Genomic DNA, 17,178 nt, shown 5'->3' on the forward strand with positions numbered 1-17,178 from the left:
ACAGTCTGTGGTGGATATACCTTGGTGATCAGCAGCAGCCCCAGGGCTGTAGCCTGTTCTGGGCACCTGCTCAGTGGTGTGTTGTTCCCGCTGAATATTACATTATTCCCACTGAATTTGTACATTTAGCACATGAATTGGTATATTAATTCATGGGTATGTGAATTAGTACATGAATTTACAAAGCTTACTCTTTCCCCCTCCATTTCAGAACACCCCTGCCTGCACAGTCAGGTGCAGGTGGCACACATGGAGATAAAAGCACAGAGACCATTGCTCGCATTTGAATTATTTATTGGGTTTTGCAGATGACCAAACCCCCCTGCAGAGGGGATTTGAGAGGGCTGCCTAGGAAGGGGTGATTCCCCAGAGCCTGGGATGTGCCTCCCTCACCCTCTGTGGAGGCCATTTATCTGTATTTCTCAGTCAGGACAGAGGAAACACTGGACAGGAACTTGTCCCATGCAGCATGAACTTCTGGGGTGAAGTCACTGGGATAGCGGGCAGCCACGGAGCACAGGATACAGTGGGAAAGCAGCTGTAGGGAAAACCAGGATTAAATCCATCATAATCAGTATCAGATTTTACTCCAGGGGTCTGCAATGGAGTTTGGGCCCAGCATGCTCTGGGATGACAACTACATGTCTCAACCAAAAGGGGAAAAGGCACTGCTTGCTCCCACTCCCTCTTCCAATTCTCCCTTCCTTCCTCACCAAAGGGAAATGCAACAGAGTGGAAATGTTTGGAATTTATTAAGACTTTGTTCGAGGTGATGTAGATTGATGTGTGAGGGGGATTCATGAATTACAGCAAAGGCAGCAGAGACTCGAGTCTGTCTAACACAAACCATAGGAGCCCCCTGAGCAGTTCTCTGCCTGCACTAGGCCAGATCTTTCACTAAAAGATCCAATCCCAGGTTAAAAATCAGGTGGGCAACACGCTGTGCAGTGCAGTCAGGGATCAAGCTGCCGTTACCCCAAGTGACCTGTGGTCTCTAATTCTGTGATGGCAGCTTCCCCCCCTGGAAGTGTCCCTGCTCCCTCACCTTGAAGTTCACGGGGTCCACGCGGAGGATGTAAGCGTGCAGCTCGCTGAGCTTGGCCAAAGCTCCTCGAATGTCATCAACGTGCTTCACGGCTTCCCCCACGGCGTTCATGACCTTGGAGCCGTGACCACGAAGCTGAGCCGAGCCTTGGCTGAGGTCGAAGTGAGGGAAGTAGGTTTTCGTCTGGGGGTAGCTGGAGAAAAGCCTGGAGAGGAGGACATGAGAATGAGGTTCAGCAGTGGAAAAGGCATCCATGAGGTGGTAAAAACCCTGAGCAAGTGCAGGGTAAACCTTCAGCTCCTTCAGTGGTGTAACAGAGCTTTGGGGGCTTGAAGTTTGCATTGGGAAGGTCTTTCTGCTCTTAAAGCTCTCTGCAGCACATGCAGATTGGACAGCAGGCTAATCTGTGCACACTTGAGAAGAATTAAATCATTTAAAACCTAATGTATTTATGCTTTTGTTTGTTTTTAATAAGAAATAGCCCCAAATTGTACCAAATTTCCTCTCATACACTATAACCCAGTTTCCAGGACCTTCAAACTAAAATGAGCTGAACAAACCAGAATCAATGTGAGTGGTACTCAGAGTCCTGGAAGGAGAATCACAATACTTTATAGTGAGCTGTAAATAAAATTTAAATAACATGGAATAAGATAAGAATTTCTGAACAATTTGCAGACTATTATCTCTTTTTTGCCAGCATGCTTAATTGGTATGAACCTTGGATTACTGTGTGGTGCTGCATACAGGGCATCCAGTTGTCTTTTTTTCCTAAGGGTTTTTTACTTATCAACTGGAACAATGAGATCTGAGTATTCAGTGAATTTAGTGGATAGCTATTATTTTAGAAATAGTAAGAGAAAGTGCATCATTTGTACAATAAACCACTTCAAGTTCATCCCCTAACAGGGATAATGCTGTTTCAGGACACTGAGTATAAATTACTTTGAATTCCTTCCCAGCGCTCCTGGCTATGAATTCTTCTGAATTGCTATAAAGAGGAAAAAAAAGCCTATTGAATTGTTTAGAAAATAGTGGCTTGCCATGAGATTTTGAAGCATTTAGTAGCCCAGATATAATTCCTGATGATTACATTGCAAACAACAAGACTCCCCATCGACTCTCAGCGGTCCCAGCCTGCTCTCGCTCACCCAGGTTCTACCTGGGATGCATCCCAACAGTGATGCCCTGTGAGGGACTCTCTCTGGGGGAGTGCTGGGGCCTTACCTCTCCAGTGATTCTGCCCCGATGGCATCGGCTTGGGTGGCCACCTTGGCCCAGATGGTGACCACGGCGGCTTTCTCGGCTTGGGTCAGCGTCATCGTGCGGGAGGTGCTGGCTCTGTCCCTCGCAGTGACCGCTCGGAGCAGGTTTGGATCCCCACCCCGGCAGCCCTGGTTATAAAGGGGAAGGGGAGAGCGGACCTTGGTGCCTGTCCACACTCATTGGTCACTCCAGAGCCCTCCCATGGAGCGGGAGACACTTATCTCCCCGAGGAGCAATGGCTATTTCGGCCAGGGTCAGCGCACTGCCCTCCTCTCCCACTGGCCTTATCAGCTTCTTGCTTTGTAACAAAACAGCTGTGTGGTCCAAAGAAATTGTCTGGACACATATTGATACATGAACAGAGAGATAATGCTGGGAAATTCCATTGATGAAGCGTTAGGACACATCTTTAAGCTGAGGAGCATATGGACTTCAAGCATACTAAGGAGTTTGGAGAGGAATCTGCATTTCCTCCTTCGGTTCACAAGTGTGAACACAAGACTCTGGGCCTTTCTGGGCCATATAATACAATTCCAGTATATGTGGCTGCCCTGTGCCACAATTTTTCACATGAAATGATTCCTAGGTGGTGGTAGAGGCAGGCTGGGAGATGTGTGGTATAGTTCAGAGGGTCAGTGAAACAGTGATTTTGTGAGAATAAGTAGAGATTTTGCCACTTTCTTCATCACTGCCAGGACTTCACTTTGCCAGCCTCTTACAGAGAATTAGGGACTTACTCTGCAATTGATATGGATTATAACAGCAGTGGTAGTAATGTTTCCTATGGATAAGAGAGTTTGTGAAATTGAGTATGGTCCTAAAAAAAAGTGTGTGTTGAGGAAGACCAGTCAGACTTTTTGTTTTCATCACTAAATGCCTCCTGTTGCATGTCTTTAATTTCTAACTGTGTGATTCTGCTGTTCTTTACCCTTGGTACTGTAAAATAGCCCTCAGCACTACAGCCAGTGCTGGACATGCACAGGAATGCCTGGTCCCATAATAAATGGTTGGTAGCATCAGAACACAGGCACACTGGATGGGTGAAGGACCAAACAAGCAAAAAGAAGACCAGCACAAGTCTGTAATCACAGATAAGTGGGCAAAGTGTCAAAGAAATATCCTACTGGAGATGGTCGCTGCTGAACTTCTGGGCTTGAATATCCTGCCAGCACATGAAGCAGAGGTAAATCTCTCTGCCATGCTGATAAGCTGCAGCAGCCTCACAAGTCACCACTGAGCACTGGCAGCCCTGCTGGCTGGTGCAGTCAGAGGGGTCAGGCGGTGTTCTCTGCCCAAACAGTCCTGCACACTTGAGCAGAGAAGGTTGGTCTGTCTCAGCCAGATTCCTCACCAAGATGTGTCTGTGTTTCACAGCAGTGGTGCCCCACTGCTATGGAGGGTGATCCCCAGCTAGGGGAAAACCCTCCTAGGGATCTATTGGTCCTTGGATCATGTGTGGATTGGAGTATGTCCAGCCTGTACCAAAGTATGGGTGTCACACCTGGGGCGTGCACCAGCCTTGGAGCCTCTCTTGGGAGCCATGGTATGGCCATGCTGTGCTGCTGGGCAGGTGCTGGGTTTGGGGTGGGAGCCATGTGTGTTGTGTGTGTGGCAGGAGTTTCTTCTTTGCTGTCACATGGTGATAGGTCTCTCTTCTCTGGGCAGACTCCATAGCCTGGAGGAGTTGATCCATACACTGCAAACCCTGCTTTTCCTGGGAGTGTGGCTCTTCCACTGCATCCTGGAATCGGCTGGGAATGAACCAGTGGTACCAGAAAAGTGGTAGGGATGGGGTCAGACAGCAACTTCTGTAACCTCTGGTGTCCCCTGTGCCCTGGGGCAAGTGGCACTTGCAGAAGGACTCTTACCCACCCCTTGTACTCTGTGCTGGGCCCTGAATTTAAGCCTCTCTGCATGCCACCTGTCACATGAATCAGGAGAAACCCTGGACTTCCCCAAAGGGCAAGCACAAAGCACTTGGTGCCTCTTGATCTGCAAGCCCAGTTGGGTTCGGTGATCTTGCATTATCATCCCCTCTGTGGAGGCCAACACCTCATCTGGGATTTAATTTCAGATTCTGTTCAGTGCCACAGTCCTCAGCCCTCCTGCCCATGGGTTGGATAATTCACTTTGAGAGGGGATGCAAGAGGGGGCTCACCTGAGACCAAGGGAGAACAATCACATTACTATAGGAAATATTATCATAGAGCTCTTTGTATATCTTTCCTTTGATAATGCCATACATGTCCCCTGAAAACCTGGAGCTAACTCTAGCTACACAGATGCAGAGCAGCGCAGTCTCCAATTCAAAGTGCAGCATGGGCAGCAGCCAGGGCACAGGACAACACAATATTCAGTTTATACAGCTTAAATGTATGGCATTACCAAAGGAGGCTTTCATCATCCCTTGCTACACACATTTCCAGAACTTGCAGCTTTCCCATAGAAAGATTACTTTGAAAAATAAAGATGCTGTTGTGAAGTATCCATTTATATAATGTTTTTGTCTCCTCCCCAAAGTGCTGCCTGTTACACGGCATGTCCATGGCTGTGCTCCAAGCTCTCCTCAGCGAGAGGGCTTTTAATCAGGGGTTACTCAATCAATGCTGTGACCCAGATATACACAGGGATAAGGCACAGGCCCTGAGGATTCCTTCCTGTTTTGCTGCCCACTGTGTAACCTGAACATTGGTCCTCTGTGACTGGAGGATTAAGGTCTGTGTAGGCACAATGCTTAAAGCAATGTCTGCACAGGAGGAGTCATCATCACTGAAATCATTGTGGAATTTGAATTCTTTTTCTGAGAGTTACTCTTGCACTATCACAAAAGCCAGAGCAGCCAAAAGGTGACAGTGGTTTGCTAGAAGGAGCTCATTGCTCCCCCAGGATCGGGGCTGTGCTGGGAATGGTTGTGGAGACTCCTCAGGAGTGTGCCTGGAGGGAAAAGCATGACCCTCAGCTACGGAATACAACATGCTGTGGGAAGTGACTGTCTCTGGCTTTGCATGGACCTCTCAGCCAAGTTCCTCATCCCAGTGCTCCAGCTGCCCATAGGGCAGTGAGACAGGGGGGTCCTGGCCACAGCAACACAAGGAGCTGGACAACATGACTGATGGTGTTCCTCTGTCACAGGGTTGGCACTGAAACCATGTCCTCTGGGAAACTCCACCAGACCTGCCTTCCTCTCTTGCTGCTGCTTCTCATGATGATCCATAGACTCACAGCAGAATGTCCACTCTTGGGCAGATGGTGGATCTTTGTCATAAAATCACCAAAACTGATTTTGTTTTTAAATTAATGTAGGTCGGTTTTAATCCTGTTCTAAAACCCAGCTGCCTGAGTTTCTCATTCTAAGCAGCAGAAGAGACCAACAGGCCTGTTAGCTAATTATAGAAGTGGGATTATAATTTCTGTCAGCCCTGATTGTAAACCCAGTGGCCTCTTGAAAGGCATTGCTGGGAGACCAGGGGTAACTTTCCCCATATGCCTGTATTATCTGCAGAAACTGTCTTCCCCTCCAGGAGAATGCTGTGGATTAAGTGGCACATATATCTGCTCTAACTCTGAAATATTCAAGGCATATTAAGTTTTTGAAGTCTTAAAAGTGGAGTCTAAATCCTGGCTTTACTCTTTAATTTCCTACCAGTGCTCGAAGAACTTGCAATCTTTGCTTTAATAGAAATAAAGACTAACTAATTGCTACTGAACCTCCAAGAGATGGAAATGACAGATATGTCTGTAATTTATTATTTAAGAAAGTGAAATTATATTTTGAAGCAGACATACTGCGAAATTTTAACGTGGCTGCCCAGTGCTGGTGCATGAGGAGTGCTCTGCTGCGATAATGGGACTGCTCTTTAATCACCCCTAGACAACTCTGTCCCCTCAGCGCCACCTCCTCTCGCTCAGTTGTTATCTCTGGCCCTGTGGAGAATGGCCCTGCAGATTACACCATGCTGCTCATCTCCCTCAGCAGCCACCCACCCCTGCACTGTGTCCCTGGGGGGACTGCCCAGCAAAATCCACAGTGGGAATATCTCAAGGTGGTCAAATATCTTATTAATGCAATCAAATACAGAAGAATTTGCATAAAACCCCAGGACATCCTCTAATATAATTGCTGATAATTTCTGATCTCAGTTAAACATAAAATAAGATGAAGACACCAAAGAGTGCCAGGGAAGTAACATCACCCTTCCTAATCCAGAGGCACAGGAACCACAAGGCAGGTTGTATCAGAGCTGTGAGGCTCCCTGAGATCACGAACATGAGCAACAAGCTCGATCCAGCCTTTCCATGAGCACCGGGAGCCCAGAGGACTGACTTCCCCAGCCAGCCTCCCTCAGGCACCCTGGTATCATGGCATCATTTGGGCTGGAAAGGCCCTCTGAGCCCAACCATTAACCCAGCACTGCCAAGCCCACCACTAAACCATGTCCTCACAACCACTTGTTTTTTGAGCACTTCCAGGGATGGTGATTCCACCACTGCCCTGGGCAGTTCCAGTGCCTGGCCACCCTTTCCATGAGGATGACAATCCACTGGGGGTGACAAGCACTTGCTGCTCTTTGCCACCAGCTCTGGAGATGTTAACGACTGAACTGGCTGAAAAGCCACCAATGACCCAAAGTGGCCAAGAGAACAGGACCTGGCAGCCCCTGAGGAGGGATCAGGGCTGGAGGCCACCATGGCCTGGATATGAGGCTGAACTGGGGGTGCTGGGCCATGCTGGAGGCACTGGGATGAGCTGGAAGGTGCTGGCTGCAGGCATGTGAAGCACTGGAATAAACTGGGGGTGTGTGGAACAGGGAGTGGTGCCATGGGACACTGGGCTGATTGAGGGAATGTGTGTGTGGGGTGCGGGGCACAACTGGGGGCACTGGGCTGTACTGGGGATGGGACTGTGGGTGCTAGGCTGAACTGGGAGCACTGGGCTATACTGGGGATGGGACTGTGGGTGCTGGGCTGAACTGGGAGCACTGGGCTATACTGGGGATGGGACTGTGGGTGCTGGGCTGAACTGGGAGCACCGGGCTGTACTGGGGATGGGGCTGTGTATGAGATGCTGGGCCGAACTGGGGGCAACTGGGCTGTACTGGTGGCACTGGATTGAACTGGGGGCACTGGGCTGTTCTGGGAAAGGGGCTGCGTGTGAGGTGAAGGTCCGAACTTTACCTCACACGCAGCCCCGTTCCCAGAACTGAGAGCACTGGGCTGTGCTGGGTACGGGGCTGCGTGTGAGGTGCGGGTGTGAACTGGTGGCACTGGTCTGAACTGGGGGCACTGGGCTGAACGGGGGGTGCTGGGCTGTGCCAGGGCCACTGGGCTGTGCCGGGGCATTGGGCTGTGCCGGGGCACTGGGCTGTGCCGGGACACTGGGCTGTGCCGGGACATTGGGCTGTGCCGGGGTCGGCCCTGTGGGTACAAAGCGCTCGGGCTGCCCCGGGCCGTGAGGCGCTGGGTCCGGCCGCGCTCTGCCCGCAGCCGGGAGGCCCCGCACCGCCGGCCCGGCCCCGCACGGCCCCTCCGCTCCCCCCCGGCGCCGGCGGCCGGGCCGTGCGGCGGCGGAAGCGGAAGGCGCGGCGGCGGCGGCAGGGCCCTTCCTGCGGGCCGGGCCGGGATGGGCGAGAGCACCAGTCCCATCAGCGTGATCCTGGTGAGCTCGGGCAGCCGCGGCAACAAGCTGCTGTTCCGCTTCCCGTTCCAGCGCGGCGCCGAGCACCCCGCCGCGCAGGACAGTAAGTGCGCGATGCCGCGGGGACCGGCCCGGGGGTGCGGCTGCACCTGCCCCGCGCCCCAGGAGCCTCCGCCGGGGCCGCTGCCGCGTCGGGGGGCTTGGCATCCTCCCCGTGGGGGCTTGGCATCCTCCCCGTGGGGGCTGGTGCTCCACACGCAGTCCTCACTGCCCTCTTGGGGTCTGGCACCCCGCCCCCCCCAGCCCTCAGACTGGCCATGGGGACCTGGCACCCCACACATCCCCCTCACACTGTCTGTGGGGACCTGGCACCCCACACATCCCCCTCACACTGTCTGTGGGGACCTGGCACCCCACACATCCCCCTCACGCTGTCTGTGGGGACCTGGCATCCTCCCCCACACCCCTCACGCTGTCCGTGTGTACCTGACTCTCACCCACACACCCCTCACAATGTCTGCGGGTACCTGTCACCCCTCACATCGTCCGTGGGGACCTGGCACCCCTCCCATACCCACCCTCCATGGGGGTCTGTGTATACCTGGCACCCCCACCACAAACCCCTCAGACCGTCGCCGTGTACCTGGCACCCCTCACACTGTCTGTGGGTACCTGACACCCAACACACCCCTCACACTGTCTACAGGGACCTGGCATCTCTCAGACTGTCTGTGGGTACCTGGCACCCCTCACATAGCCACCCTCCATGGGGGTCTGTGTGTATCTGGCCCTCCCCCCTCAAACCCCTCACACCGTCTGTGTGTACCTCACACGCTCCATTAGGACCTGGCATCCTTCACCCACCCTCCAGGGGGGGCCTGGCACCCCTCAAACACCCCTCAAACCCCCGAGAATGCCCTGACACTCCTCACACCACCCCCCCTTCACAACCCCTCCTAGGAGTCTGGTTCTCAAACACCTCCAGGTTCCCAGGCACCCCTCACACCCCGGGTTATTGAGCCAATTAGTGCCAGGTGTTATTACCGACCCTGGGCCTTGTTGCTGTTCCTGGGGTGGATGAATCCCATGGGTTTTGGGAGCTGCAGGGGAAGGAGGAGGCAGGGTGAGAGGTGAAGGCACTGATTAGGGAGAGAGGGTTCAGCAGACACCTCGAGCTTTAACCAAAAATAGGTAGAAACTATTTAACTTTAGTGCCTCGTGTTGAATAATGGACTGGAGGAGGTTTAATTTTCTCCAGAAAAACAGGACCATGGAACTGTTTGGATACCATCATTGGTTGTGCCTCTTCCTCCAAGGCTCCTGGTCCAGGACAGTGCCTGGGGCTGGAGTTGGATCAGTGTCAGTGCAGGGCCTAAAGGTGCTGTGGAGTGATGAGGCTGTTTGACTTTGGTCCTGTGCTGACTGCTGTGTGTTGTGAGAGGTTTGGCACCCCTGCTTGGGTTGTGAGTCGCTTTTTACCAGGAGAGAACCGTCCTTAAATCCCTTTTCATTTTTATAGCTAAAATCTTGAAAAGACTTTTTTTGGCTGACTGTTTCCCTCACACCCCACTCCTGCTTTTTGTTGGTAAAGGATATCCCTTCCTCTGACTGCACTTCTGTAGCATTACCATTGTCCCAAAACCTGGGCAACAATGAGGGAAATGCAGTGATCAGAACTCCACTTTCCGCTCTCTCCAAGTGGTTTGTGTCAATTTCTGTAAATGTTTTACTTTCTCCTCTTCATCCCCTGAAGAGTAAAAAACCTGCTTCTCCTATTTTTTTTAATGTGTTTTCGAGTGAGAATAGAAAAACGCACAATCACACTTCTTTAAGGAGATATTTCCTTGATAAACTTATCTTTATCCTCTGCTTCAGACAAACCGAGGAGTCGATACGCTGTGAATGGCTCTGGTGACACCACAGAAGATCAAGATGGGGACTCCAGGTAGGGGGAAAACGTTTCTCCTTGCCTAAGAGTTTGAAACAGAGGAGAGGTGGCCTCCTGCTCTCTTGCCTCTTAGTTTCTAGGCACATTCTCTCTGACTGTACAGAAGACAACCTGCCCAAAAATGCTTTAACACCAAATTATGAGCAACTTGGTTCTTAGTAATGAGTCTGATGAGGGAATGCTACTGAATCTGTTGTTTTCAGGACAAGGTATAGGTCAGGTATTTTGTGCTTGTTAGAAAGGCAGTACTATCCTTTCAAAACTAGGAGTATTAATCCTTTGGCAAAATTCCACTTTTCTTTACCTGCCTACCTCTAACTGGACATATTATTCAGTCGCCTCAAATTCTTCCCCAGCTTGTGTAATTGTTGTATGGAATTGCTGTGCACTAATGAATAACTAATTTTGTTCCTCCAGATATAGCTGCCGTTGTGTCAGTGACATAGTAAAAGGAAACTGAGACTTAAAGATAGTTTTTTAATTACAGGAAATCACTGGGTAACATTTGCACTGAAAGCAGGCAGTGTGCTGTTCAGCATGTATGTACCTATGGATGGACCCTCTAATTAGTTTTGGTAGAACATTTGAAATCTGCTGCATAGTTCTAAATTTATTACTACTAGATATGAGATAAATCTGGGAGAGAAAAAGGGTTCTTTTGTCTGTTGGCCCATAGTTCAGTTGCAGATCTCCTTTGTGATTCGTGTTTTAATCTCCAAGATTAATAAAAGGGGGCAGTTGTTGATCTTCACTCAGAGTACAAAAGAAGTAATCACTTTTCCCCAGAAAGAAAGGTAAGCTTGTTCTTAACTTTATGGCTGAGAATGGTGTAGCTGAAATGAAAATCACCCATGACAATAAGCATCATCAATTCATTTGGTTTTCCAGGACTGGGGTTTTATGAAAACACATTTTGCTTGAGGTCATTTGTATCCCCTGCCTTTTCTGGTGCCTTTGGAACCTTCAAATACAGCCTTTTGGTGCATGTGCAGTGAGTGCAGTACAAACAGGGCACAACTCCAGTGGGAGTACATTTGGGAACTGGTGAATGGTGTTCCACACTGGGCTGTGGGTGGCAGGAAGGCTCAGTGCACTGCTTATCCCAGGGATTTTGTTGGTTGCTGTTTGAACTCCTGGCTCTGGTATTTCCCTAAAATAGATTAAGATGGTGTTGGAATGATGCCAACTTGTGTCTCATACTGATTCTTATGGCCTCTGCCATTTTGGCAGGTTGGACCAAGCACTTAATATGTAGCTGTTTGTTGGGTGTTGCCTGTGTTGCTGAATTAGTGTGATACAATATGTGGTTACTGCAGTGATGTAGGAAAAGCTTTTATCCCTTCAAATGATGAGAAAACTGCCACTGTTTTCCTGAAACTGGTTTTAAATGGAGTGCATGTGCTGGCACATAACCTATGTTAAACAAATACTTAGATTATTTCATTGTTGTGGTGTCCAGGACCCAGGGCTTGAAAGTTTGTGCTTAATCTCCTGGTCAGGTATTTGTTACTAAACTTTCAGTGTTTAAAAGAATTTATTTGGATCTGTCTGTATCTGCCAGGCACATGAGGGGGAAATAGAAGAGGAGAAGCATTTCTGTTGCTCTGAAAATGTTGGTTCTGCTAGAGGGGTCCAGCACACAACTTGTGCTGCTTTCCAAAATTCAAAGTCTCTTGCAAAATCCTGTTTGTTTCCAGTTGGTTTATCGAAAAGCTGTTAATTTGTATTAGACAAGAGAAGGTTTGTTGGCAAACTTAGTATCTTTCACTGACTGATACAGGTGGAAAAAAATATTCCAGTTTTAGGTACACAGATGCTTCTTCCAGCAGAAAACAAAAACATGTCTTCAAAACTGTGTGCAACAGATTGCTGAGAGTTTGATTTGTATCAGACAGTTTTAGGAGTAACAGAAGTTGGTGCCTTGTAGTAGAAGAGATTCTGAGGGGACAGTGGAGGCAGAAGATGCAGATCCCCTGTGGAGAGTGAGGTGCATGTGATTTGTAAACTAGGAAAGGAGAGGAGTTTTGTATTATTTCTGGAAGGAAGAGTTGGTGACTTTAATCAGTGCATGTCAGTAGCATCTGTGGATGTTTTTGGTGGCACAAACTGAGGCTGTGGAGTGGGCAGACTGGTGGGTTGAGTTGGTGGTGTATGGCAAGATGGATAATGTTGTAGGGTTGGGTCTTTCTCATGTTTTCATGTTTAGTAGCAAATGTTATTTCAGATTTATCTTGTAGCTGCAATAGTTCTTATGAGGGCTGGATTAATCCTTTTTTATACTGAATGGCTGTATTTAATTTTTTAGCAATCTAGCACAGATTGTATTCTAGGTAAGGTTTGCTACTGCTTTTTGCCTAAGCTATTGGAACCCAGATCAATTACTTCTGAGCTGACCTTTCCTTCAGGGGTTGAGGTGTATATATTTCTTTAGGGCCTCAGAAAGGACAAAATTAGATCAGTTTATGTGCCTTAACTCCATTTCCATATAACATATTTGTATACATAATTGGATTTCTTTTAGCGTCCACTCTCAATTTCCTGGTCATTGTTATGCTTTTTGATTTTTTTTTTATAGACAATGGCAGCCTGTTCATGATAATCCTCCCTCCAGGTTACTCATGTGTGTTTGTTTGTATTAAATTCTGCCAATGGAGCTGTACTGGGTCTTCAGAATATAGATTTTACTTCCTGTTAAAAGCAAGTTGAGCAGCAAAAGTGGTTGAGGTGTGTGGATGGTGGCCATGCAACAAAAAGGTATTCAGAAGACTGTTACTGTCAAAACAAATTTCCTGTCAAGTGTCTCTCTCTGTTGGCTCCCTCTCAGCCTTTCATCATTTGCTCTTTTTGAAAACATCCTTCAGTTTTCTGAGTGCTTTTCCAGGAATACACCCCCCCATAGCTTATGGAGATGCCTGCCAGCCTTTTTTTTTTTTCCCCCTGAAAAAAAAGTGAGGCAATTACTCCTCTTGAAGCCGTAAGATAATGCTTTATTACATTGGTTTGAAATGGTTTTTGTAGCTTTTCTGAAGGGGGTGTAGTCAGCAAGCAAAAATTCTAATGAAGAGGCACATTACAGTATAGTAACATATGTTACACCAGACTCTGCATTTCTAGTGGCATGACTGACTAACTGGAGGACGTTTAGCAAATTTGGCAGCACTGATGTCATTAATTGGCTTCTGTTATAAAAAAACCCAAGTTAGTGGCAAACAAGGATTTGACTGTCCCTCTCTAACAAACAGTAGTTCTCCTGTGATAACATTTCTGTCTCCTCTGTCCCTCTTTCACTGGACTCCAGTGTTCTTCCCTGTGTTTGTTCTGAAAGGCTTCCTTTCTGTAAGCCTGTGCTTTTCCATTCATCCACCCATCCCTTGAAACACCCTTCCTGTAATGTCACTGCCTTTGTGTAGTTTGTCATTTAGGTTCTCTGGGTTCTCTTCTCGGCATGACCAGCAGAAATCTGCTGTGTTTTGTGCTAAGTAAATGTTGGAGGTTTTCATTTTGTCTCTCCTTTTTAATGTGGACAGTATAAAGCTTTTATCTGATTAATTTTTCAGTGTATTTAGGAAATCTGTTTCAGGAAGCAAGTCCTTTTGTATCTTGCTAACTGGGGGGAGGGAGAAAGTAGTTGACTGTTAAAATGGGAACAGGTATTTCTGATATAAAAGTGAGCACAGCTGCTTACAGAGCCCTGTAAGGGGTTTGGATTCTTTGCCTTGAAAACTTCTTCTCTCTAAGTTTGTATTTATTGCCTGGGGCAGACAGAGAATGACTTCACGTGTGCTGCAAGTCTGGCCAGACTTGTACCTGCTGTGTGGATCCCTGGGGGAGCAGCAGTGGTTCTGTGGCCCAAGGCCTTTACAAAACCCTGCAACAATAAACACTGGGCACCCTCTTTTCCTAAGTCTTGTGGGTATGGAAGCACCAGAATGAGTTGGGAAAAGCTGTGGGTCATTTGGGGCTGCATGGGTTGGGGCTGCATGGGATGTCTTTGGTGAAAATGGCAGGAATAAACTGGAGTTTAGGATCTGCTCTAAATCAGACTGCGACCTCTCCTGTTTCTCTTAAGGTAAGCATGAATTAAAAAGGGTGGTGCAAATCCAGCTCCATAAGTGCAGTGTTCTGTGGGAAAACACGTTGCAGCAGCCAGTGTTTACTGCAAGGACTACATTGCCTTAGCCTGTTTTCTCCGTGTTGTCAGTCTAAGCCTGCAGTATATCCCTGGAATTCACCTTCCATTAACTTTTGACTCTTCTCAACAATTATATTTCCTTTACAGGAGTTTAACCCTTTAATAGTTCATCCTAGTTTTTAATATTATCTCTTTTTTTTTTTCTTTTGTATTTTGTGTACTTGCCTCGTTTATTTTCTTTTGTTGTGTTTTGTTTTGTGTTTATGGCCATGTTCCCATTTCAGAGACCAATGTCCTCTAACTGATGAGCAATTGGTTTCGGGGTAAGACCAAACGTTCTAAACAATCACCTTTGTCTAGAATGGCTTTCCTTTCTCACCATCCTTTTAATTGTGCTTTGTTTCTGGTTTCTGTTTTACACCGAATGATGAGATAATTATTTGCTAAATCACAGTGTCTGTAGGAAATGTATTGCTAAAGGTTTGTGCCAAGATAATTACAAAGGTCCTACTAACATTTCTGTGCTTCCTGTAGGGAATCCAGGATGGGTGTGGTACTGTCCCTTCTGTGAACTGGGAAAAGCTGTGAGAATGCAACAAATAAAGCCTTGGCATTGTAGTCATTCCAGCAAGGAGCCCTAACCCAAATTGCTTTCTGATAAGCAATGACTTAAAAGCACAGATCAGTGAGCAAATCCCACAGTAATGATGGAGAGCTCTTCAGAGACCTGGCTTTGAGCAGCTGTGCTGGTTGCTTGCTCTTGCTGCCCCACTAAGCTAAATGGGATGTGAGGTGAAAGTGCCCAACTACCCAGGGCCCCAGAAGTCAAAAATGCATCTCTAGTTGTTGCATAACATAAACCTCACCTGGATACTCATATCCACTTCTAAACTCCTTCAAAGAAGAATTCTTTATAAAAACCTTGCTTTGAATTCCTGTGGCACATAAAAAGTTATTATCTGTTCTTGGGGGCAAAAATGAATTTGTGTTTGAGGTTCCCCCCCCTCCCCTTTTTCCATGTGCTGTTGCTATGTTGAGCTCGTGAGAGGAGTGGTAGGATATTTTGGGCAAAGCAAAGCTTTTGTTTATTGTATTTACTTTCTGCCTGCTGAATTCCTTAGTACAGGAGAATTTTGCTTCCCTCTGGAATTCACAATGCTCAGACTAATCTCATAAAAGGAGAAGGGACTGTTACTGCCCAATTGCAAAACCTAATCTGCTTCTAACAAACTCCTGGGCTCTGATAAGTCAGTATTTTTAGGCCTTCTTAATAAACTCAAGAGATTGGAAAATGAGTCTTAAAATATTTAAAGTAAAAGTGTTATTTTCTAAGAAGAGGTGATGAATTGAAATGATGGGAATAACATATCTGCTGTCCCTCAATCTCCCTATTGTCCTGAGGCCTGAGAAATGTCTAAATTATGTAGAGCATTGGGGGGAAAAAACCCCCAAACCAGCCAAACCAATAAATCCAGGCTGTCAGAGGAGGAGAATGGGGCTGGAGTCCAGGTGGCTCTGGGGAGAGCCAGCGGTGATCCCAGGTGTCTGTACCCATCAGGGAGCACCTATCTCAGGGTTATCTGTCCTGAGTGTGTCATCTGGCTGCAGTTCCAGCACTCTCCCAGACAGAGAAGTCCCTGCTAGTGAGAAGATACTGAAGACTTGCCAAAATCACCCTTTTAATCTCCTCCTCCCCACAGAGTCCTGTACAAGGTAGGGCAGGCAGGGCTTTGGTGTCATGAGCTCTCCTGGGGAACTGCTGAGCTCTTACCTTCAGCACCACGTTTATCTGTTAAAGGATCTGCTGGTGTAATTCCTTGTAAAAGTCATCATAATGATCAGTTTTCCAGCTCCCAAGGTATCCTTTGCCAAGGCTGGAGGAGGGAAGGGGAACTCATTTCTTACCAGCAAGCCGACATTTTCTAGTTTGCCCCCCTCCTCCCTTCACCCCCCAAACATATGCTGATTTTGGATCCATGTTATTACCATCTTCCTGGCTCCATGACAAGCCTATTTTAGCAGCTGAACGGGGCAAAAAGAGGAGGAAAAGCTCATTGCTGTCATGGGGACTTTTTCCTATTTTGAGTGTGATCTCCAGGGACTGCCAGTCCAGGTCCTGCCCTTTATTCCCAAACTTCCTGAGCTGTGCAGCCCAGTGCAGTGGCTGAGGAGTGTGGGCTCTGGAGTCTCTGACTAGTCTCCCCGTGTCTCTGCTTGTCCTTAGCTTGGAGTTTGGAGCAGGGCAGTCAGGGATTTGGAAGTTTGTACACAGCTGCTCCTTCCATAAACCAAACCTCAGCAGCGTGCTGTGGTCAGGGGGAGCTGTTTGTACAAACACCAGAGGCTTTGACAGTTTATAAAGTCCCTGTGTGGTCCTTCATCTCCAGTACTTGTAGGTCTAATAAAAGAAATTTCCCCTGGGTCCCACTAAAGACCTGGCTGTGTGCATTTGTCTTAATTTCTGTAGTAGTCCATAACTCAGAGAGAAGCAGGAATATGGTGCATTAGTTCCTTCTCTGGGCACTGAGGGCTCACTTGTGGCCAAGAGATAAGGTGATTGCAGCACACACCCACGCCTGCCCTCTTCTCTGAGTGATACTGGGTTATCAGGGATACCTGCCTGCTGGAGGGGGATGGTCTGCCAGGGGCACACAGCCCGGAATGTAAATAAAGGAGATGAAATAAACATTTTCATTCTTAAAAAAACGACTCTCATCAGAAACTGCTTTGAAATTCATGTGGTTAAATGGGAACCTCTGGGAAAATCAGATGAGGAAAGAACTTGTTAATAACAAGCCATGCACTGCTCCTGTTATATAGAGCAACAGTTTTACTCCACCAGCTGAGGTTCTCTTCCCTGTGGTTTTGAGCTTCACTGTCTAGGGACACCCTGAGGAAAACAAGTGTGTGTAGAGACCAGACCAGTGTTGTGATGCCATCAGGAAGAGCAGTTGCAGAGTTCTTCCCCTGTCACACTGGGTTCTTACCCATTTTTGCAGCAGGAGCTGTATTTTCCAGGGCAGACTCCTTGTAGGTACTTGCCTTCTTGCCACCACTGATCCAGTAACACTGTGGTTGGTGTTGGGAAGGACCTGCCCTGCCATGAATTTGATTTATCAGATGAGAAAGCCCAGGTGAGGCCAGGCCAGGGC

The 17,178-nt window shown here is 47.9% G+C and overlaps 2 protein-coding genes across 8 annotated transcripts in view; one reads left to right on the forward strand and one right to left on the reverse strand.

Moving 5' to 3' along the window:
- Positions 1 to 281: 281 nt before the first annotated feature.
- Positions 282 to 7,748, reverse strand: LOC135422989 (hemoglobin subunit pi). Of its 2 annotated transcripts, XM_064672717.1 has the most exons (3): positions 2,273 to 7,748; positions 1,046 to 1,250; positions 282 to 538 (listed from the first exon to the last, which is right to left on the reverse strand). In XM_064672717.1, the coding sequence occupies exons 1-3, from the start codon at positions 2,365 to 2,367 to the stop codon at positions 410 to 412; spliced, it is 429 nt and encodes a 142-aa protein (XP_064528787.1). In that variant the 5' UTR covers positions 2,368 to 7,748; the 3' UTR covers positions 282 to 409. The 2 variants fall into 2 exon arrangements, with proteins under 2 accessions (XP_064528787.1, XP_064528786.1); XM_064672716.1 differs by lacking the exon at positions 2,273 to 7,748 and having other exon boundaries at positions 1,046 to 2,264.
- Positions 7,749 to 7,885: 137 nt separating this feature from the next.
- NPRL3 (NPR3 like, GATOR1 complex subunit) overlaps positions 7,886 to 17,178 on the forward strand; it is a 42,605-nt gene continuing 33,312 nt past the window's right edge. Inside the window, exons 1-3 of one of the 6 annotated variants that reach the window (XM_064672709.1) lie at positions 7,886 to 7,967; positions 9,822 to 9,891; positions 14,311 to 14,349. Coding sequence is in view for 3 of the 6 variants with exons in the window: in XM_064672705.1 (XP_064528775.1) it covers positions 7,932 to 8,049; positions 9,822 to 9,891; positions 14,311 to 14,349 (227 nt within the window). In the remaining 3 variants the exon portion in view is untranslated. Of the gene's footprint in view, positions 8,050 to 9,821; positions 9,892 to 14,310; positions 14,350 to 14,389; positions 17,161 to 17,178 lie in introns of those variants that run through there. The other 5 variants (XR_010434669.1, XM_064672705.1, XM_064672708.1 and 2 more) reach the window with 5 other exon arrangements.

Source organism: Pseudopipra pipra, chromosome 16 (assembly GCF_036250125.1).
Source record: "Pseudopipra pipra isolate bDixPip1 chromosome 16, bDixPip1.hap1, whole genome shotgun sequence".
Classification (NCBI taxonomy): Eukaryota; Metazoa; Chordata; class Aves; order Passeriformes; family Pipridae; genus Pseudopipra; species Pseudopipra pipra.